The sequence below is a fragment of the Rattus norvegicus genome, chromosome 15, assembly GCF_036323735.1.
Source record: "Rattus norvegicus strain BN/NHsdMcwi chromosome 15, GRCr8, whole genome shotgun sequence".
Classification (NCBI taxonomy): domain Eukaryota; kingdom Metazoa; phylum Chordata; class Mammalia; order Rodentia; family Muridae; genus Rattus; species Rattus norvegicus.
The window spans coordinates 33213783-33236131 of NC_086033.1; the positions used below are offsets into that span (position 1 = coordinate 33213783).

At 51.1% G+C, this 22349-nt stretch overlaps 4 protein-coding genes across 5 annotated transcripts; 3 read left to right on the forward strand and 1 right to left on the reverse strand.

Moving 5' to 3' along the window:
• The first annotated feature begins 3 nt into the window (after positions 1 to 3).
• Positions 4 to 8365, forward strand: Nop9 (NOP9 nucleolar protein). Of its 2 annotated transcripts, NM_001106040.1 has the most exons (10): positions 7 to 324; positions 470 to 913; positions 3787 to 3897; positions 4439 to 4580; positions 5515 to 5707; positions 6328 to 6468; positions 6845 to 6970; positions 7132 to 7368; positions 7554 to 7659; positions 7953 to 8365. In NM_001106040.1, exons 1-10 carry the CDS (start codon positions 78 to 80, stop codon positions 8108 to 8110), a joined length of 1905 nt encoding a protein of 634 aa, NP_001099510.1. In that variant the 5' UTR covers positions 7 to 77; the 3' UTR covers positions 8111 to 8365. The 2 variants fall into 2 exon arrangements, with proteins under 2 accessions (XP_063130201.1, NP_001099510.1); XM_063274131.1 differs by lacking the exons at positions 7554 to 7659; positions 7953 to 8365 and having other exon boundaries at positions 4 to 324; positions 7136 to 7297.
• Cideb (cell death-inducing DFFA-like effector b) lies at positions 8353 to 12625 on the reverse strand. Its single transcript, NM_001399449.1, has 5 exons — positions 12532 to 12625; positions 12146 to 12290; positions 9552 to 9698; positions 9140 to 9330; positions 8353 to 8967 (listed from the first exon to the last, which is right to left on the reverse strand). The coding sequence occupies exons 1-5, from the start codon at positions 12570 to 12572 to the stop codon at positions 8832 to 8834; spliced, it is 660 nt and encodes a 219-aa protein (NP_001386378.1). The 5' UTR covers positions 12573 to 12625; the 3' UTR covers positions 8353 to 8831.
• A 2226-nt stretch (positions 12626 to 14851) lies between these two features.
• Positions 14852 to 16671, forward strand: Ltb4r2 (leukotriene B4 receptor 2). The gene is made up of 2 exons (NM_053640.2): positions 14852 to 14983; positions 15364 to 16671. Exon 2 carries the CDS (start codon positions 15380 to 15382, stop codon positions 16454 to 16456), a length of 1077 nt encoding a protein of 358 aa, NP_446092.1. The 5' UTR covers positions 14852 to 14983; positions 15364 to 15379; the 3' UTR covers positions 16457 to 16671.
• Positions 16672 to 19337: 2666 nt separating this feature from the next.
• On the forward strand, positions 19338 to 21854 carry Ltb4r (leukotriene B4 receptor). Its single transcript, NM_021656.2, has 2 exons — positions 19338 to 19468; positions 20609 to 21854. Exon 2 carries the CDS (start codon positions 20618 to 20620, stop codon positions 21671 to 21673), a length of 1056 nt encoding a protein of 351 aa, NP_067688.1. The 5' UTR covers positions 19338 to 19468; positions 20609 to 20617; the 3' UTR covers positions 21674 to 21854.
• Positions 21855 to 22349: the final 495 nt, after the last annotated feature.

The window sequence follows — 22349 nt, forward strand, 5'->3', positions numbered from 1 at the left end:
TCTCCGTGCGTCAGGAGCGCGCCGGCGGTTGTGGGAGCTGCAACCGGGAAGCGTGAACTTCTGGTCCCAAAGCACGCATGGGGTTGGGACCGCGTTCCGCTCACAAAGCGCGGCGCCAGTTCTCAGGTGCGGGCCGGCGGGGACGCGCGGCCCGGGGTTCTGGGCGTCCCCCTCCCGGCCGCGATGGTTGTCCCCAGCTGCCGGCGGCCGCGCGTGCGGAGCAGGCCCCCGAGGCTCTCCCGCACCTGAGCCCGGAGGCGCTCGGATATTTCCGACGGGCGCTGTCAGCGCTGAAAGTGGCTCCGGACGCCGCCGAAGAACGAGGTAGGAGCAGCTACACCGTGGATTAAGTGTAAAACTCACACATGGAACTTTCAGAGGGATTCCCAGGGAGTTCTTGGGTAAGTGATGGGTGAGTCTTATCCTCCTTTCAGTCTAACGGTTTATTTATGATCTCGTTTTTTTTCAGAGTTGATGGCGCGCAATATTTTAAAGGAAGTGGAGGCTCAGGCTCTAGCCTTAGCCACGAACAGGACTGGTAGTGAAATGCTGCAGGAGCTTTTGGGGTTCAGTCCTTTGAAACCCTTGTGTCGAGTGTGGATCGCTCTGCGCCCCAACTTGCGCTTCGTGGCCTGTCATCGGTGTGGGGTCCACGTATTACAAAGTGCTTTGCTGCAGCTACCTCGATTGCTGAGGAGTCCTGCCGAGGCAGATGAGGAGGAAGAGGGGGAGGATGGTCCCTCGCAGACTCTGGAGGAGCTAGTCCTGGGACTAGCCGCTGAAGTGTGTGATGATTTTCTTTTCTTCTGTGGAGACACACACGGCAGCTTCGTAGTCAGAACTTTGCTGCAAGTGTTGGGAGGTACTCTTCTGGAGTCTGAGAGAGTCAAGCCCCGTGGTTCCCAGTCGTCTGGTAAGTATTGTAAGACAGGGAAGTGGGCCCTGGTTAGCAGGACCGTTTAGGAAGTTCAGAAGCCAGTAAACAGAAGAGTTAATCTTCATGGTGGAGCTTGACCATGAAGAATTAGCAGAACCTTGCTTGGGACAGAACCTGGAAGGTCAAAGAATAGCTTACCTAATGAGGACGGATGTACTTACATTCAGGGAACAGCTATTCCCATAGACACAGGAGGAGCAATGAATTTCACAGTATTGTTTCCACAACTCACAGTGATAAATTCATTTTTAACTTTAAAGTATGTCTGGGCATGTGTACACACTCGAATGTATGTGCCTTCTGCAGTGTTTGTGTGGAGGGGAGAAGACAACTGGTGGGAGTCAGTTCTCTCCTTCCACGATGTGGGTTCTGTGTATTGAACTCAGGTTGTCAGACTTAATAGCAGTCACCCCTATGATAACCTTCCTGGCCCTGATATTTTCTTTTGAGATAGTCTCCCATATAGCCCAGGTGGCATTCGACTTGTCATGTAGCACAGGCTGGCCTTGATGCTCCTGCCCGCTCCTACCTTTAAGTGCTGGGATTGCGGGCTTGTGCAGCCATGCCTAAGCTGGCCTTGTACGCAGAGCTCCTCCTGCCTCTGCCTCTGCCTCTGCCTCTGCCTCTGCCTCTGCCTCTGCCTCTGCCTCTGCCTCTGCCTCTGCCTCTGCCTCTGCCTCTGCCTCTGCGCCTCTCTGCCTCTCTGCCTCTCTCTGCCTCTCTGCCTCTCTGCCTCTCTGCCTCTCTGCCTCTCTGCCTCTCTGCCTCTCTGCCTCTCTGCCTCTCTGCCTCTCTGCCTCTCTGCCTCTCTCTGCCTCTCTCTGCCTCTCTGCCTCTCTGCCTCTCTGCCTCTCTCTGCCTCTCTCTGCCTCTCTCTGCCTCTCTCTGCCTCTCTCTGCCTCTCTCTGCCTCTCTCCTCTGCCTCTCTCTGCCTCTCTCTGCCTCTCTCTGCCTCTCTCTGCCTCTCTCTGCCTCTCTCTGCCTCTCTCTGCCTCTCTCTGCCTCTCTCTGCCTCTCTCTGCCTCTCTCTGCCTCTCTCTGCCTCTCTCTGCCTCTCTCTGCCTCTCTCTGCCTCTCTCTGCCTCTCTCTGCCTCTCTCTGCCTCTCTCTGCCTCTCTCTGCCTCTCTCTGCCTCTCTCTGCCTCTCTCTGCCTCTCTCTGCCTCTCTCTGCCTCTCTCTGCCTCTCTCTGCCTCTCTGCCTCTCTCTGCCTCTCTGCCTCTCTGCCTCTCTGCCTCTCTGCCTCTCTGCCTCTCTGCCTCTCTGCCTTCTGCCTCTCTGCCTCTCTGCCTCTCTGCCTCTCTGCCTCTCTGCCTCTCTGCCTCTCTGCCTCTCTGCCTCTCTCTGCCTCTCTCTGCCTCTCTCTGCCTCTCTCTGCCTCTCTCTGCCTCTCTCTGCCTCTCTGCCTCTCTGCCTCTCTCTGCCTCTCTGCCTCTCTGCCTCTCTGCCTCTCTGCCTCTCTGCCTCTCTGCCTCTCTGCCTCTCTGCCTCTCTGCCTCTCTGCCTCTCTGCCTCTCTGCCTCTCTGCCTCTCTGCCTCTCTGCCTCTCTGCCTCTCTGCCTCTGCCTCTCTGCCTCTGCCTCTCTGCCTCTGCCTCTGCCTCTGCCTCTGCCTCTGCCTCTGCCTCTGCCTCTGCCTCTGCCTCTGCCTCCCAAGTGCTGGGATTAAAAGAGCACACTGCCACTGCCTGGCTGCTCGGTGTTTTGGACAAGGTCTTACTGAGTAGCACACATTGGTCTGCACTTACTGTGTGAGCTCATGCTGGTGTCAAATTTATTGACTTTCTGCCTCAGCCTCTCTAATTCTGAAATTAGGCGTATGTGTCTTTACACCTGGCTAGGAAGTTGGTTTTTCCCCCTGATGTGACTTGTGTGTGAATGTTGGAGCCAAGCAAAAGTCCAGAAAAAGATACCCTTTCCACACGCTGCCTCTTTTTCTGATATTTTCTTTCCTTTTACATTTTATTCTCTATTTAAAAAAAAACAACTAACTACCGATGGCAGCAGATGCAGAGACCCACTGCCAAAGACTTGGCAAAACCAGGAGAACCCCGCAGAACAGGGGGAAGAAGGGTTGAGGGCACCGCAAAAACATGACCCACAGAATCAACGGAGCATGCTCATCGGGGTTCACAGAGACTGAAGCAGTAATCACCAACCCTGTATGGGTCTGAGCCAGGCCCTCTGCGTATCCATTATGGTTGTGAGGCTTGGAGTTCTTGTGGGACTCCTAACAGTGGGAGTGGGGAGTATCTCTAACTCTTGCCTTCTCTCAGAACCCTGTTACTCCTACTGGGTCACCTCATCCAACCTTGATATGAGGATCTGTGCCTAGTCTCACTGTCATTTGTTATGCCATATTTGATTGATATCCCTGGGAGGCCTGCTTGTTTTGTTTTCTTGTTCTCAGGGAAACAGGAGTGAATCTGGGGGAGAGGGGAGGTGGGGAGGTGGGAACTGGGTAGGAGTAGAGATAAAGGGAATGGTTAGGATGTAATGCGTATAAGAAAAATAAAAATTAAAATAAAAATGCTAATTGAGACCACTAACTTTGTTTCATGTTATAGTCCTAGGATGCAACCTACATTTAAAAATACTGGAGAGTGAGGTTAGAGAGTATAAGCGAAGTCTGGTTTTGGTATACTAGGTTTTGGTAAATCCTGGCTGAGAAATAGGAACTCTGAACCATAGGGAAGGGAGTTAAAGATCCTTAGGAAAAAATGATAGACTATTTTACTCCTCTAAAGAGGCATCTGTCCTGCCTCTAAGCTGAGCCCATATTCTTCTGAGGAGCTCTCCTTCCTGCTTGGCTCTCTATAATCTCACTGTTGTTCACATTCTTGTTCTTTAGAAACACAGAGGACCTCAGCTCGGGAATGTAAACCAACTGATTTTGAGGTTCCTAAAACCTTCTTGAATCGCCTTCAGGATCTGAGCGCCTGCTTTCTGAAGGACATTGCTGGTAAAAAGATGTATTAATTACTTCACATGTTTTGGAGGCAAATATTGGACCAAAGTGACACAAAGGAAGAAGAAATTAGACTTAAGCTGGAGGGAACAGTCTGTGGTATCAGGGAGATCACCATGGCAGAAGCTACACTGTATCAAGTCAGGAAGCAGAGGGGTTAATGCTGTGCTCATGGGATGGTGCCGCCCACATTTGGGTGGGTCTGCCCACCTGCTTTGACCTACTCTAGAAACTTACAGAAATGCCCAGTAGTTAGTTTCCATAGTGATGGTAAATCCCATCAAGAGGACAGTCAAGAGTCACCATCACAGAAGGGAAGTAGGGAAAGGGTCTAGCATCCCCTCTGGGGATTTCCACCAAGCAGGACCCTTCTATCAGGTCACTCCTCTCTTAACCCCTGTCTGGCTTAGTGCTATAAGACAGTCTCTGTTGTTGTTTTTGTATGTCTAGTCTTCCTTGTTGGCTGGGCTTTGAGGTTGTACAGGTAATCTGGATTTGGGACAAAGCATCAGATTATTTCTACTTTTTCCTACAGTATTTATCACTGACAAGATCTCCAGCTTTTGTCTTCAAGTCGCCTTACAAGTCCTCCATCACAAATTACCTCAACACTGTGCCCACCTCTGTGATGCAGTCATTGATTACCTGAGTTCTCGGAATTCCTCAGCAGGTGGCAGGTGTGATCATTTCTGCAGGGGTTACTGCAGCTGGGGGTGTTGTCTGAGACAGATGAGATAGTGGGTGAAGTTACACTCATTGATTTTCTCCCCAAAAATATGTATTGCCGGGTGGTGGCACCAATCTTTAACTCTAGCACTTGGGAGGTACAGTCTCATTGTGTAGCCCTGGCCGGTCTCAAACTCAAAGATCCTCCTGCCTCTGCCTCCTGGGTGCTGGGAGTAAAGCGAGCCATGCCTGACTTAGTTTTATTTTTATTTTTTATTTATTTATTTATTTATTTATTTTTTTTTGGTTCTTTTTTTTGGAGCTGGGGACCGAACCCAGGGCCTTGCGCTTCCTAGGTAAGCGCTCTACCACTGAGCTAAATCCCCAGCCCCCTGACTTAGTTTTATTTAAGACTTACTTTATCTTATGTTTATGAAGTTGTGCTTACATGTATGGTATACACCACGTGTGTGCAGTGTCTACAGAGGCTAGAAGGGGGTGTCAGAGCCCCTGGAACTGGAGTTGCAGATTGTTGTCAGCTGCCTTGTGGGTGCTGGGAACTGAACTTCTTGGGCCTCTGCGAGAGCAGTAAGTACATGCTCTTAACCACTGGGCCATCTCTTGAGCCCCAGTCCCATCCTTCATCTATGTGAGACAGGGTCTCACTGTGCAGCACTGTCTGGCCTAGAATTCACTATAGAGACCAACCTGGCTTTGAAATCAGTGACTTCTGCCTCTTAAAATGCTGGGCTTAGAAGTGTGCACCAGCTCTTTATTTTTACTTGTCTGGTCTTTCGCCTGTGTCCATGTATGTGCACCATGTTTATGGAGGAGGGCGGAGGAGGGCGGAGGGGGCCTGTGAAGACAGGTTCTCTGCAGGGACAGTAAGGACTATTAACCACAGTGCCGGGTCTCCAGCCTTGGTCTCACTCTTCTTACCCATAGCCCTCTACTCCTGTTTCTTCGGGATCAGACGAGCTCCAGACTCTTGGAGCAGGTGCTGTTGGTATTAGAGCCAGAGAGGCTCCAGCGCCTCTTTAAGAATCACTTCCAGGGTCAACTGTACTCCTTGGCCGAGCATCCCATTGCTAACTTCCCTTTGCAGCGCTTACTGGATGCAGTCACTTCCCCTGAGCTGGTAAGGTGGAAACGGGGCCTGGGTCTCTTTCTACTATTCTTAATCATTGGGCCCTATTTATTTATTTATTTATTTTTGTTATTCTCATTTTTGCTTTATTATTATTATTATTTGTTTTTTCAAGACAGTTTCTCTGTAGCCCTAAAACTTGCTCTGTAAACCAGGCTGGCCTTGAACTCAATAAGATCCACCTATGTCTGCATCCTGACTGCTGGGATTAAAGGTGTGCACACCAGTGCCCTACTTTTGGGTCTTGTTTTATTGTGTGCTTGTCTCTGTACATTTCTGACAGTTTACTGTCTAGTACCCAAGAGGCTTTTCCTGTGGTCCTTGGGGCGACATGTGGAGTAGAAGGGCAGGCTTAGTTCTAGACCCGCCTTGCCCTTGGCTCTCCCTGTCTTCTACAGAAAGAACTTTTAGACTCTTCTCTGGTAGGGCAGGCAGAATCTCTATGGCCGTCCTCTTCTTGGTTTTATACAGCACAGTGAACAATATGGTGTCAACAGTGTTCTTTATGTCTTACCTACATTTTTTGTTTTAGTAGGAAGTTTTTTCTGATTAACTTTATAGGAAACCACTAATTGATTGTCAACAATTCTTCAATCTGTGTCTCCTCTCAGCTGTCCCTTGTGTTTGAGGAGCTGAGCCCTGCCTTAGAGGCAGTGCTGGCCCGGGGCCACCCAGGGGTAGTTGTCGCTCTGGTGGAAGCCTGCCGCAGGGTTGGGGCTCACCAAGCCCAGGTCCTGCAGCTGTTATTTGAGGTGAGTGGTGTTACCCCGCAGCCCATCCATGCCCTTCTGACCTGACCTGACTCTGCTAGTTCGGATCGGTTAATCTGGATGTGGGAGGGTCATGTTGCGGGAGTTCTAGATATGGAGATAGATGAGTCTAAGAACAGCCCTGAAGTGAAATTTATCCTCTAGAACTTCGAGAACTTGAGGGATAAATGAATCCCATCCCTGTTATGAGTGCAGAGGCTGGGAGGGCGAACAAGGCAGGCGAGACTCTATAGTCATGGGCATCCTTTCCTGTCGAGTCAGATCTCATTTTTCTTGAACATTTATTTCTCTGTCTAGAAAATCATGGTGTTAGAGATGGGATCCATCCCAAGAGTCATGATGCTTTGTCTTCCTGTAGGCATTCCACTGTGCAGAGCCCCCATCCCGGCAAGTGGCCTGCGTGCCTCTCTTTGCTTCCTTGTTGGCTTACGAGGTATACTATGAACTAATGGAGGAGGAGGGGGCAGTGCCCGCAGAGCATCAGGTAAGATAGGGCATTTTGGGGGCCAGGCTTCTTAGGGCTGGGGAAGCCCCTTGGGTTAAGATGAGACTTCTAACTCCTTTGAAAAGGGTATAGTACCCTAGGGATGAGGTCACCCACCTGGCTTAGTGACTTCCTCCTAAGCCCCTATCCTATATTCCCAGGTAGAAATGGCCTCAGCCAGACCTCTGAGGGAAGTGACAGTACTTGGGTCTCTACTGCTCCAGCATTTGCTGTATTTTTCCAACCCTGGACTTGTACTTCGAAGTCTGAGTGCCTTGACTGGACCACAACTTCTGACTCTGGCCCAAAGTCCTGCTGGCTCTCATGTATTTGATGCCATCCTGACTAGCCCCTCTGTGACACACAAGCAGCGACGTCGTGTGCTGAAGACCCTAAAGGTTAGACTTCTGCTCCAGTCCCCTCCATCACTGCTTTGGAGAAAATGAGCTTCCAGTCTCAGGATTAGACCTGAGAGCTGGAGGCAGGATACACAGTTCCTGTGTTGTTTAAACTGTGCCTTTCAGGTCTTCTGAAATTATTTCTACATTCCCAGAGGGACTTTACCTTACTTGTCTCATTTCAGGGACAGTATGTGGCTCTTGCCTGTAGTCGCCATGGCAGCCGTGTATTTGATGCCATCTGGAGTGGAGCAGCTTTGGGGGCTCGGAAGGAGATTGCTGCTGAACTGGGTGAGTACCACTGTCTTTGGGTGGTTTCCAAGCTCCTGTGCCCGGTAGCTGATTGGTTCAGCAGGTTTCAAAAGTGTAGTCTGGTTCTGAGTTCTCAGAGGCCTCCTTCTCCACTCTGCAGAGTTGTTGTATAGTCCCTTACTCCTCCTCTACCTGATTTTCATGCTTTAGTGGGTGAGATGTTCGTTAGTCCTGTTTTGGGCCAGCATTGAGAGAAAATGAGGGCCCTTTACCTCAAGCAGAGTGTGTCTTTGAGCTTGGGTGTTGCTAAATAGGAGTGGTTCTCTTTGCAGGAGAGCAGAACCAGGAGTTGATTCAAGATCCTTTTGGCCACCACGTGGCTCGAAATGTGGCCCTGACTACCTTCTTGAAGCGGCGACAGGCTTGGGAACAGCAGCAAAATTCTGTGGCCAAGCGGAGGCGGGCGTTGAACTCTATACTTGGAGACTGAGGCCTCGAAACTGGGAATAGGTGTTGATGGGGAGGGTGAACGGACATGCTTATCATTCCTGGTTTAAATGGGAGCCAAATGTCTTACACAAAACTGTAAACCCACTACCATTCCAGAGGGTAAAGCAAGAATATCCAGAATTCAAGGCCAGCCTTGGACTGTGGCAGCCAGATCCTGTTAATCCCTGTGTCCGTCTGTCATTCTCTCCCCTCCCCCATGACATACTGTTAAATACTTTTGTATTTTTCTTGGAAATATTTTTATTTTTTAGGGGAAAGATATCCTGAGGTAAAGCTAGGGCCAGTTGTCATTGGTATGCAGGGATAGGAGTCAGTGAGAACCTAGATGAAGCAGCAGGTATGGTGAGATCAGGATGCCAGGGGACAAGGGTGTGGTTCTGTAGGGTGAGTGGAAGGCAGGGAGGTAGGGAAGATGGGTATCGTTCTTCAGGAAAATGTACAGGCTGGAGCACCAGGGCAGTGGGCTGATCTGTTGGAGTCAGCTTAGTTACCTAGGGTACACCGCAGACCCAGACCTGAAGATGCCCTTTAATGCCCCTCACGTGGCACATGGAACCAGTCTTTCTTTTTTTTTTTTTTTTTTCCTTCGGAGCTGGGGACTGAACCTAGGGCCTTGCGCTTCCTAGGCAAGCGCTCTACCACTGAGCTAAATCCCCAACCCCGGAACCAGTCTTTCAACACAGGCTCAAAGCACAATTTCATTATGAATGGAGGTGACTCTGCCGGTGCCACTGCCATCGCTCAGCCCCCTCCACCACATGGCGCAGAGTAGATGAGATTCCCAGCAGCATATGGCCCAGGCCTTGCAGCAGTGAGGAAGTCCAACGAAGGAGCTCCCTGAAGGGCAGAGAGGAGAATAGATAGTTAAGGAAGCTGAGGGGAGGCCGAGGGTTGGACGCTTTGGGTGGGGGCTCATAAGGGGGAGTCGTGGGATACGTGGGTCTGAGAGGTTGAGCTGGACTTGAGGGATAATCCAACTCTAGGGTTGTGTAACATGTTGGTCTCTGACCTGAGTACTTTTTTAGGGCCAACTCCTTGAAAATCGCAGCTCATGGAGTAGAGCCCGTAGAATGTAGCTTTCACGTTGAGGCTGCCGAAGAGGTCTCGAGGATTTTGCTTATACACATCAAAGGTGATGCGGGCGATGTCCTTGCTATGTTTTGGCTTCTCCCGTCCTAGGCCGTATGACAACATCCCACTCTGTGGGACAATTCCATCATTGGAGTGGACCTGCTCTCGTACCCTGACATCTACCAATAATCCTGTCACTTGTGGATCTGACTTCCCAATATCATCTAATAGTTGATGACCTTCACAACTCCCAGTGCCTCTGCCCCCAAGGTCAGTGACAGGCTAGGGAAGAAGCCTGGGAGGACCAGGAAGGAGTGGAGACCTAAGCAGCCCCACTGTGGGCCTCTCACCTTTGGGCTCCAGCTCTGTCCCTGCTCTAGAGCCATCAAGCATGTGTCATCCTCTAGCAGCTCGAAGAAGTCTTCAGTCTCCACCGCAGTCCCATCCTCCTCCAGGACCAGCGTTAGCACTCCGCTTAGCAGCAAGGTCTCCACTACCTGTTCAGTGACAAGTGGTGGGGAGGGCAGGCCTTAGTCCATGCCCCATCAGCCTCACACACTGGGCGGCAGGTCAGCTCTACTTCCTGGTGTTTTGCCATTTTCCGTGTGTGTGGTTGTTGTTTTTTTTGAGACAGGGTGTTGGTGTAGTGCAGCCTGATCCCAGACTTAGCGATTCTGTATTAGTTTCCAGGGTCCTGGGATTGTAGACATGAGCACTTCATCTCATCCTTCCTAAAAGTGGCAGGTTTTTGTGTAGCCCTGGCTGTCCTGGAACTTACTCTGTAGACCAGGTCAACCTCGAAATCGAGATCACTGGTCTCTGCCTCCTGTGTACTGGGATCAAAGGTGTGTGTGACCACCACCACCTGGCAGAAGTGGCAGTTGTCAAGGAGTAGACCTTTCTTTCCTTTTGCTCCTGTTTACCAACTTTTGCTCCTCTCTGAGCCACTCCTACTGGACCTGAATGACAACTCAGTCATAGCTGGGTAGGACACCTACAGTCCTGGCTGCTCAGGAGGCCGAGGCAGGGGGATCACTGGAATCCAGAAGTTTAAAACCAGACTTCAACAGTTTTGGACCCTGACTCCAAATCTACACAGATAAAACCTGTTTAATCTTATCTACAGTGTCCTCCTATGCCTTCCTGTTCTCTACAACTGTTTTCAAGGTGACCAGGCAGGGCTCCATGGCTCCTGTAAGGTATCTGTGGTGCGCTGGCTCTACTTCAGTTTAAGGATAGCGTCTAAAGCCTCCGCCCAGCCTAGGAGTCAGATGACCCTTGACCTCTGCCCTGTAGAGGGGCTGGACGTGAGGTGACCAAGGAAAGCTACAGTCTCCTCTTAGGGGTGCCTTCTGATAGATAGAACTGCTCTTGTGTCTAAACAGCCTTGAAGCTGCACTTAAGTTGTTCCAATGCACCAGAAACTGAGGCACCAAGGTTTTGACCAGCATGTAAACATCATCAAAGGGTCTGGATCTTAAGCAGGTGTGACCCCATATCACTTTCCTTTTGAGTTGACACAGCTTCCTTTAAAATGTTATTAAACTGTGGGTGTGAGGAATGTGTATGTGAGTGCACAGAGAAGAGAGCGTTGGATTCTCTGGAGCTGGAGTTCCGTGGTTGTGAGGTGCTGGGGTCTCAACCTGGTCCTCAGTAAGAGCAGTGCATCCTTTTTTTTTTTTTTTTTTTTTTTCTTTTTTTCTTTTTTTTCTTTTTTTTTTTTTTTTTCCAGGAGCTGGGGACCGAACCCAGGGCATTGCACTTGCTAGGCAAGCGCTCTGCAGTGCATGCTCTTAACCGCTGAGCTATCTCTCCAGTCCCACCCCTCTTTGTGGGGACCACATGAGAAAATACTCCAAAAGGAAGGTCCAGTCCACTGTAATTTGGGAAAGAAAGTCACCTAACCTCAAGAATATATATATTCGGGGGCTGGAGAGATGGCTCAGTGGTTAAGAGCACTGACTGCTCTTCCAGAGGTCCTGAGTTCAAATCCCAGCAACCACATGGTGGCTCACAACCATCTGTAATGGGATCTGATGCCCTCTTCTGGTGTGTCTGAAGACAGCTACAGTGTACTTATATACATTAAATAAATCTTAAAAAAAAAGAATATATATATTCCACCTAGCACAATGTAACTCAGGCTGCTTCCCAACTTAGGGCAGCCCACCCCAGCCCCCGGAGGACTCTGCTTAGCTTTACTAACTGGATTGTTAGCTAAACAGCAGACAGCAGAGATTGTCTGCTGACTGACTTCACTAAGAAGAGCTGAGCTGCAGCACCTCTCCAGTGTCTGTCAGATATTCATAAGGACTTTCCATTTATTCAGTAATCATAAAAGACTACTAGTCCCTTGTGTAGACAAACGGAAGGCTGGAGGTATGCTTTAGAAGTAAATTGTTTGCCTGGTATGCTCAGAGACCTGGGTTTGATGCCCAACATTGAAAACATTTTTTTTAGGTTGTGTGCCATGCATCTTTAATTTCAGTATTTGGAAGCCTGAAGCAAGAGGATTCTGAGTTCAAGGTCAGCCTGAGCTAAAAAGTGAGAGCCTGTTTCAAGAACAAAACAGGTTTTGACAGGTTGAATGATTTCCCAATGTTTGACAGCTAGAAAGTAGCAAAAGCAAGATTTGAAGTCGGCTTTTTCATAGAAATCAAGGGCTGGAGATTTAAATCAGTGGCAGAGCCCTTGCCTAGGGTTTTGATTCCATACAAATGACCATAATGATTCCCGAACCCATCTCTCCAGCCAAAGAAAGCCTACTACTCAGAGACTAAACAGTTTACTCAAACGCAGCATGGCTTACTGGTACTGGCTTACTGTTTCGTAGACCCCTGAAAGGGTGGCAATCATGTAGCCTATACACTTCCTGTGCCCCAATCCCACTATCGTGAGTCCCATGGCCTCCTTGTTCCAGGAACCCAGAAGCTTGACTCCTTACCTTATCTAGCAGTTCCTGGCGGGTGGCGGCTGTTAGTCCTTTCCGGACTGTCCGCTTATGATCACAGACACGGAAGGGTCGCTGAGGTGGAGGAGCCGAGTTCCAGACCCTACGGCTAAGCTCGGAGCTCATAGTAGACACTGACCTGAAAGTTAGGAACAAAACACCAGAAGGAGTAAGGAGGGGTTGGCAAACCTAGTGATGATGGGGGGTAGGATGGCTGGAGTAGGATTACAGATCCAAAGGAGAAACTTAGAGGGAGAGCAAAATAGTAGTTTAAGAGTCAGAGAAATCTAGGGACAGGGAAATGAGTCTTCCAGGGGCTGTTTCTTCTTGTCTGCCCATATCCCTAGGGTTGAAGTATAGAGGGCAGGGTTAGAAGTCACCTTAGCAGGCCATTGGAGCTCAAGGCTGAAAGGTATTCCATGGCTGGGTGAGAGACGGCGAGTCGCCCCCCTATTGCTTCGGGGCTGGGCACTTCTGTTGTGTGGAGGCTGAAGTCTTGTGTTTTTGTATAGAGCTGAGATCTTAGCTCTGGTAAAGTGAGAGATGAGTCAAGCATGGACTCTGCCCCCCTTGCCTGGCCAGTAAGGGCAAAGTCTAAGCGGAGGGAAGGAGGAGGAGCCTACATGGAGTGATAGAAGTAGCCAAAGTCACAGCCATTTGTGTGTCTCTAAGAGGTGTGAAGGATGAAGTTAGATATTTGATCCCCCGCCTCTCATCCAAACACAGTTTTACTTCATAGTCCAGATTGGCCACCTTGAACTGATCTGCCTATTAAAACAGTGTTAGAACAAGTTTCTGGCCCACATTCCCAGGGGTGGGGCATTCCTTTTGAGCCCTGCTGACTGCTGCCACCTACTGGAAAGTTATAAACTGCAGTCTTTGGAAAAGCCTGGGCTAAATGTGAGGAAGAGACCTGGAGACAATGAAAGGTGGGACATTGTGTCTGAGGAGAGGAAAGGCTGGATTCTGATCTACAGAACCAGCACCACTTGGATCGTTTCTGGAACCCTGGCCTTCCTGCTTGCCCACTCTTTGGTTGGAGAAGGATTGACTAAACATTTTTTTTTCTGGCTTTATTCTCTAGAAATGCCTGCTTCTGTGTCTATGAGCCAGCACTGCTCTCATCTTTTTAGTTTGCTAATTAATAATGTATCTCCAGCTATGATCCCTGTTATACTAATCAGAGGAGCGTTAGGACTTTAGCTGTGTGTGGGCGGGGCGTGGTGCGGGACAGCACACATGCATATAGGAGCCAGTGGACTTAGATATTGTTCCTCAGGTAACACAACTTTTTCTTTTCTTCTTCTTCTTCTTCTTCTTCTTCTTCTTCTTCTTCTTCTTCTTCTTCTTCTTCTTCTTCTTCTTCTTCTCCTCCTCCTCCTCCTCCTCCTCCTCCTCCTCCTCCTCCTCCTCCTCTCTCTCTCTCTCTCCCTCCCTCCCTCCCTCCCTCCCTCCCTCCCTCCCCCTCTCTTTCTTCCTTATTTCTTAGACAAGGTCTCCCACAGGCCTGGAGATCACTTGTTTCCATCTGCTAGCACTAGGATAACAAAACGTGCACCCCTTTAACACGGTTTCTAGGTGTGGAACTCAGGTCCTCATCCTGTGCAGCAAGGACTTTGCTGACTGAGCCTCTCCCCAGCCTAAGAATTTTTGTTGCGATGCTCAAGGTTTTATTTCTGATGTCAATTGTAGCCACAGTGGACAATTGCACAGAAACTGAGGTTTACTGTTAATAAACCCCTTAAATGGGCACAGTCCCTGTTTTCCTGACTGGGAGCCCCCCAGACTCTCACAGTTCCCTAGCTTCCTGAGTCCTGAGAAACACACAGTACCTGGACAGCTTCGTGACCTAGCCAGCTTCATTTCTCATGCCAGCTGGAGCCCCAGCCAGGGCCACTCAGGCACCAATCAGGGCAAATTACAGGGGCATAATGCCTCTGGGGAAACCCTCCAGCAGTGGGCTTGCCCTAGAATTATTTTGCCTTAGGTATTCTGTATACCTCAGGCCCTGATGGCTAGTGATGGGGTGCAATGCATTGAATTGATCTTCTTTTCCTGATGTGGGGTGTCTGCGTGTCAGACAGTATTAGAATCCATGGAGCTAGAATTCCAAATAGCTGTGAGCTGCCTACCACGAGTGCTGGAAAACTAACCCAGGTCCTCTGGCAGAGCAGCAAGTGCTGTTAACCACTGAGCCATCTCTCCAGCCCCTCCCCTTCCTGATCTTAATATGCTCCGCCCCCCGTAAGTCATTCTCTCCACCCCCAAACCAGGTAGAAGGCTCTTTCTACCTACAAGCTTGGCTTTAGGGCTGAGCATCATGTCTCACACTGAAAAGTCACCACTGCAGGGCCCCCAAAGAGACTGAAGCTGAGGACACTCCACAGGGACAGGAGGCTGAAACAAGCAGAGGGAGAGCGGCCAGGAGAGTGCCTTGTTTGGGTTGCTTTTCTGTTGCCTGCAGGCTGTGGAGGCTAGAGCACCATAAACACTGCAGAAGGTGGACTGGAACAACTGGGCCCAGAGGTGGGGGAGATGTGGGAGTAGCTGTTAGCAGGTACGCTTCTACTCTTCTTCGCAGGCTGAGCGCCTTCTCTGCACCTCTCCAGCCTTATCCTGCTTCCTGGGGAGGCTGGCCTCCACGTGCCTGGGCCTGTCAGTGATGGGAAGGAGTAGGATGAAGGAGGGCCCAGGGTGAGCACCATCTTGTCCCTCTTCATTCTCGCCTCATTCTCTCGGGCAGGATTAGGTACCTCATCCACCTCAGCCAGCTTCACTTGTCAGCCTCCCTAAATCTCTCTGCACCCCTCACCGCTGTTCTCTCCCAGCTGGGTAAGTAGGTCTGCCCATTCTCCTGTACTCCCTCCCTACCAGCCGCCTTAGCACTGAGATCTAATGACTGGGATTGGATACAGAGGCCGGTATACAGAAGGCTAGACGTGGAGGCAAGGACTGTCTACAGTAGTACTGGAAAACACCAGTGCTTTAGTACTAACGGCCTCTGGGAACACATCAAGAGCAGGGAAGGTTAGCTGACAGAGAACAGAAGCCACAGGCTCCTTAGAGCGGTTTGAGTTGGTTTCTTGGAGAGAAGAGAGGGAAGCTGCAGAGACCTTAGGGGAGGGGGCGGCACGGTTCCTTCTCATCTAGCACCAGAGGCAGTGTGGGCCTTTGCCCCAACCCTGAATGTCCCATTCCGTGGATTCTTGCAGCTCCCCCTCTAGAAGGATGTCTGTCTGCTACCGTCCGCCTGGGAATGAGACGCTGCTGAGTTGGAAGGGCTCGCGGGCCACCGGCACTGCCTTTCTCCTGCTGGCGGCGTTGCTGGGACTGCCAGGCAATGGCTTCGTAGTGTGGAGCTTGGCGGGCTGGCGGCCCACCGCCGGGCGGCCACTAGCAGCCACACTTGTGCTGCATCTGGCGCTAGCCGACGGCGCGGTGCTGCTGCTCACGCCGCTCTTTGTGGCCTTCCTGAGCCGACAGGCTTGGCCCCTGGGCCAGGTGGGCTGCAAGGCAGTGTACTACGTGTGCGCGCTCAGCATGTACGCCAGCGTGCTGCTCACCGGCCTGCTCAGCCTGCAGCGCTGTCTAGCGGTCACTCGGCCTTTCCTGGCTCCCCGACTTCGCAGCCCGGCCCTGGCCCGCCGCCTGCTGCTGGGGGTCTGGCTGGCCGCCCTGGTGCTCGCCGTCCCGGCCGCGGTCTACCGCCACCTCTGGGGTGATCGCGTGTGTCAATTGTGCCACCCATCGGCCGTGCACGCTGCAGCTCATCTGAGCCTGGAGACCCTGACTGCCTTCGTCCTGCCTTTTGGGACCGTGCTCGGCTGCTACGGCGTGACGCTGGCGCGGTTGCGGGGAGCGCGCTGGGGCTCGGGGCGACAAGGCACGCGGGTGGGTCGTCTGGTGAGCGCCATCGTACTGGCCTTTGGCTTGCTCTGGGCCCCCTACCACGCGGTCAATCTCCTACAGGCGGTGGCCGCGCTCGCTCCGCCGGAAGGACCCCTAGCCAGGCTCGGTGGGGCGGGCCAGGCAGCGCGCGCTGGAACTACAGCCTTGGCTTTCTTTAGTTCCAGCGTCAACCCGGTGCTCTACGTCTTTACTGCGGGTGATTTGCTGCCGCGGGCGGGGCCTCGGTTCCTCACTCGACTCTTCGAAGGCTCTGGGGAGGCCCGAGTAGGCAGCCGCTCTAGGGAGGGTACCATGGAGCTCCGAACTACCCCCAGGCTGAAAGTAGTGGGTCAGGGCAGGGGCTATGGAGACCCTGGAGGTGGGGGCAGGATGGAGAAAGACAGTCAGGAATGGTAGAGAAGACCCCAAACCCCACTTCGGGGCTCCCCTGTCATTTTTTTATTGTTCCCAGGGCTCTGGTGTACTTGGGGACCTTTGTCGGATTGCAGTTTGGCTGAATAAGGATTTCTCCATCTAGACCTGATTCCTCCAAACCGTAGGGTTGTGAGGATGACTGTGTCCTATGTTCAAAATTTGTGCTTGCAGTACAGCCTGGATCCGGGTACCAACACCACCGACACGTTGCCAGGAGCTATTCTTGTGAACTACATTGGGAAGCCGTTCGCAGGAACACATTAAGTGTGTTCCTGGATTGTACTGAAGCCATCTCATTCTCTACCGAGACAGGCCAGGACTGGATGGTGTCAGTCTTCAGCAGCCTTCTGCCCTGCCTCCCCATCCAGGTTACCTGATTCCCTAGGCCTATCTGGAGAACCACTGTAGAGTTTGGATGGGGGTGGATAAAATCTATTCTAAGAAGCATTTAGGAGGAAGAAACTGGCCTACGAGTGGGGAAGGAAATCTGTGTGGTGTGAAGGGAAAGTGTTCTGTCTTACTGGTGGTTGGCAGTGAGCAAAAAACACATGGCTGAATGGGGGTGCAGGAACCTGGGAACCCAAGACTTAATCCTTCCCTACATATTCACTAAAAGCCACCAGGCCTATGAAGAAGCCCAGGAACCAGAACTTGCTTTATAAGAGGAGGTTTGAAAGTCACTGAGGAAGAGGTGTGGGGAATTGCAGGAATATCTGGAAAACTGAAAGACACATTCAGGCCAGTGGTACCTTTCCCTTCTCCATCTTTTCTCTCTGTTGCCTTCCCTCTTCCCAAGGTGTTAGATGCTTCTAACCCTTCTCCATTACTTCTAGCCACCATCTTTTGAAATCTCCTTATTATGAGATCTAAAACCTGAATGACCCTTTTGATTTGGGGAACAGTCGAATGCAAGTTTGTTTTTCTTTTTTCCTTTAGGTAGCATCATGAGCACACACATGACCAATCCATCCTAGTTGGCTCACAACACTCTTACTAGCCCTCCAAATTCCTTGTTCTTACCCACTTCAGTCCCCAGCAAGCTGAGACAGCTGATCTCCCAAGCAGCTACTCTGGGCTCCACTTCAGTGACGTTTCTCCCCCTTTAGGCAGAGGCTGACACACAGAAAAAGGAAACCCAGTGTCCAGGTTCATGCTGCAAACACCAAAAGCAGGGTTGATGTGACTTCTGAATCAGGGAGGAAGTGTGCTTAGCACGCCTGGGCTCAGGAGGAGGAGGAGGAGGAGGAGGAGGAGGAGGAGGAGGAGGAGGGGGGGGGAGGAGGAGGAGGAGGAGGAGGAGGAGGAGGAGGAGGAGGAGGAGGAAAGACTGCTTCCCAAGGAAGAAGGAGTGAGGAAAACCCAGGGAGAGAGTGCAGAGAACCCACCACTGGCTTGGAAGGGCTGGAGAGGACCCCAGCGCTCTGAGCCCAAAGCTTCATTCTGAAACACAGAATCCTTCCTGCCCTGGTGCTCTGGAGCAGGGTCTCCTGAACTTCCCCTGTTGTACACTCTTCACCTTACACACCCCGTGTGGTCAGAGAGATCCTTCCTCAACTCTGCCCTCTGTTCTTGCTGTGGTTTAGCCCCCCCTTTCATCATATCCTCTGCCTGACAGTTACTGGGTCAGTGCTGATCTGGCTTTTCTCACTGTTCAGCAAGTGAGATCACTGGAGAAAGAGCATAAGGGACGCCAGGGACCACCCTTTTGCCACCTTTCACCTTTTCTGAGAAGTGACAAGTCAAAAGACAAACAGAAAGGCTCCTGGCAGACTGAAGGGATGTGTTCTTGGTACCACACTTCAAGGAGAGCCAGCATCCTTTCTTTCGCTGAGGGGAGTAGAAGGGTAACGCTGTGGTGGCTGTGTAATTTTCCGAATTCTTAGATGCTCTCATGGCAGGGCTGGAGGGCGGCGCTGCTGGCCCTGGGCCACCCTGTCTCTTCTTGTTTGATGTTCTCAGCATCCCCTAGCTTAGCCCACACTCTGTCAGAGTTGAAACTAGACGGCGCAAGGCTGTGTGGATGTAGGAAAGGGATGTGGATTCTTGCCTAGATCCCAGTAAGAAGGTCAACCAGGGCTACTAAATGGTCAAGTGGCTAAGGTAAGGGGAAGACCTCGGTGCTTTGTGTCACAAAGGAGATCACTTAGACTTTGGTGTCTCTCTCAAAGAATGGAGAATTGGCTAACCTGGAGAGAGCAGTGCTGGGCATGGCTGTTTCCTATAACCACACCACAGTCATGGTCTGACCTGAAGCCAAGAACAGGCTGTGGTTCCCTCTGTTCATTTTTTTTTTTTACATTCTCATTGATATTCTTACTCTTTATGCCCCCTCCCCTCCAGTGTCTGTGGATCTGCCTCTCAATCTCATATAGCCTAGGGTGGCTTGACCCCAATATGCTGTTTTTAGATCATGATGATGTTACCCTAACTCGTAACAATACACAGAACATAGGTGGTCAACCTAATCTAAAAACCCATTAATCTAAAAACCACGGCTTGCGCACGTTGTTAATGTGAAGTACAAAGATAATATATTTTTTTAATTAGCAGTCTCAATCTTCTCCTTCTGCCTTGCTTCCTTCTCCTATGATACAATCCGTAATTTTGTTCACTTCTCCAGTCCAGACTTGCACTTTTAGACCACACCCCAAGCCAAGTCACTCCTGGCACCCCTCTTTCCTATCTCAGCTGCCCTTTCCTGGCTACTACTCACTTAGCCCCACCCAAAGAGTCTTCCTCCCTTCTGGACTGCTCTGGAACACAGACTGTCCCTCCCCAACAGTGAAGGGAGGTGTGGGGGTTTTCAGCCTCACCCTCAGGAAGATGCTCCCCGGCCCCTGCCTCCTTTGCTCTGCTCTGTGGTACTTCCTCTCTGGCTGTCTTAGCTGACAGACCTAGAAGTGGGACCAAGACCCTAGCACTAAGACAGATTCAAGGACTGTATATCCAACTACTAGACGTGTGTTACCTTCTGATCAGCATCTGAAAAACCCTGTAAGTATCCTAGGAATGGGATGGTGTGTGTGTGTGTGTGTGTGTTTGTGAGTGTATGTCAGTATGGTATATGTGTGTATTGAGTGTGTCTGTGTTTTGTGTATTAGTGTGTGTATGTGAGTGTATGTATGAGTGTCAGTATGGTGTGTATGTGTGTGTGTATGTGTATATGTGTGTATGTGTGTTGTGTGTATAAGAGTGCATGTCAGTATGGTGTGTCGGTGTGCTTGTGTGTATGTGAGTGTGTCAGTGTGTTTTGTGTGTGAGTGTGTGTATGTGAGTGTATGTATGAGTGTTTGTCAGTATGGGTGTGTGTGTGTGTGTGTGTGTGTGTATGTGTGTGTGTGTGTGTGTGAAGTATGGCTTGGAGAGATGGTGAGGCAGAATCCCCAAAGGAAGCCTGACCACAGTAAAGGGAGGGTTCTCAGGGCTAGTCCATTAACTCTTTTTTTTTTTTTTTTTTTGGTTCTTTTTTTTCGGAGCTGGGGACCGAACCCAGGGCCTTGTGCTTCCTAGGTAAGCGCTCTACCACTGAGCTAAATCCCCAGCCCCTAAATGGAGGGAAATCATTTTTTTTTTTTGGTTCTTTTTTTTTTCCGGAGCTGGGGACCGAACCCAGGGCCTTGCGCTTCCTAGGTAAGCGCTCTACCACTGAGCTAAATCCCCAGCCCCCCATTAACTCTTACAGGCCCTGTTCTTCCTGGTGCCCTGTGGTCAGCTCTAGAGAGAGTGGATAGGCGACTAGAGAAAGTAGACGGTGGCTCTTGGGAGACAGAAGAGTTAGTTGGCCTTTCAAGGTGTGCACCGTGCTGAGGAGAGTCCAGCGGTCTGGTGCTGGGTTCCAGGGTCTCTTAAGGGGACGAATGTGAAGGGTTCTGGAAATACTGCTGTTGCTATTCATTTCATAACTGGGTCTGTGGCAAAGAAGGGGCCCCATAGCCTGGTTAGGAAATTAGCCTTTCTATTCAACCAAGTGCCTTTAAGACAATGAGGTTGACAGTGATGGGCTGATATATTTTGAAGGTGACTCTGAAACGTCTGATTTTGGAGACTAAACTACTCACGCTAATGTGATATGGGGTGTGTGTGTCAAGGATCCTTTGGCTTCCCCTCATGGGTGTGTCCACTTTCACTCTCTAGGACCTTTTGATGGCTGCAAACACTACATCTACTGCAGCAACTTCTTCTCCTGGTGGCATGTCCCTGTCTCTGTTGCCCATTGTCCTGCTGTCTGTGGCCCTGGTTGTGGGGCTTCCCGGCAATAGCTTTGTCGTGTGGAGCATCCTGAAAAGGATGCAGAAACGCTCTGTCACCGCCCTGCTGGTGCTGAACTTGGCCCTGGCCGACCTGGCCGTGTTGCTCACTGCTCCCTTTTTCCTACACTTTCTGGCTCGGGGCACCTGGAGTTTTGAAGTGACCGGTTGCCGCCTGTGTCACTATGTCTGTGGAGTAAGCATGTATGCCAGCGTCCTGCTTATCACTATCATGAGCCTGGACCGCTCACTGGCAGTTGCCCGCCCCTTTGTGTCCCAAAAGGTTCGTACTAAAGCCTTTGCCCGATGGGTGCTGGCAGGTATCTGGGTGGTGTCTTTTCTGCTGGCCATACCGGTCCTTGTGTACCGCACAGTAACACCCAAGAACAAGACGTTGATCTGCGACTCGAGGTATCCCAGCGACGGGCATAAAGTCTTTCATCTGCTCTTTGAAGCCATCACGGGCTTCCTGCTGCCCTTCCTGGCGGTGGTGGCCAGCTACTCTGACATCGGGCGCAGGCTGCAGGCTCGGCGCTTCCGCCGCAGCCGCCGCACCGGTCGCCTGGTGGTGCTCATTATCCTGGCCTTCGCCGCCTTCTGGCTGCCTTATCACCTGGTGAACCTGGTGGAAGCTGGCCGCACGCTGGCCGGCTGGGACAAGAACAGCCCTGCTGGGCAGCGTCTGAAGCTGGCCCGCTACGTGCTGATCGCGCTGGCCTTCCTGAGCAGCAGCGTGAACCCGGTGCTGTACGCGTGCGCAGGCGGCGGCCTGCTTCGTTCGGCGGGCGTGGGCTTCGTAGTCAAGCTGCTCGAGGGCACTGGCTCCGAGGTGTCCAGCACCCGTCGCGGAGGCACTTTGGTCCAGACCCCGAAGGCCACACCCACCTGTCCTGAACCGGGCCCCACCGACAGCTTCATGACTTCCTCCACCCCTCCTGAATCTTCGAAGTGAACTGTAGTAGGTTGGGTTATGACACAACTCATAACTTGGAGGAGAACCTGGAGGAGAACATGTTGGGGACTGGGCTAAAGTGGAAAAGAGGGAGGGGTGGGGCAAGTCAGGGCAGAGAGATAGCATGCTCTGTCCTGGCTTCTGCAGGCAGCCTTACGATTAAAACTAAAGTCTAAAGCCAGGTTAAGCCTGTGAGTGAGGTGTGTATTGTGGGGGTACTAGGGTCTTTACTGGTCCCACAGAGGGACCATTCTGGTGGAGTCCCTCTCAACAGTTCCTTAGTTCCCCGTGATTTACAATTTTGCAAGAGACACATGGCAGATACAACCCTATGTTCCTAATTCTGAAATCCGTCAGTAGAAACACACTACTGACTCCTGAAGGTGTTCGTTACGAGAACTCTTGTTGTGTGAGCTCATCACGCCAGAGTCACGCGTGACTCAGAGACCTTCGGAGAACACCAGCTCTTGTGAAATGTCTTTGCTCAAGTTCATGGTGAGTATCCTTCATAGTTCAAACCTAACTTCCTGCCAGTGGCCTTCATCCTCTCAGCAGAGTCCTGGGGGGTGGCTTTTCTTCTCTCTACCTCCCAAGGAAGTTTCCCTGGGGACTCTGGTCATCAGATGCTACCATCCAGAATTCTGGATGTCAGTACCTGCCATGAAGCAAACCCCAG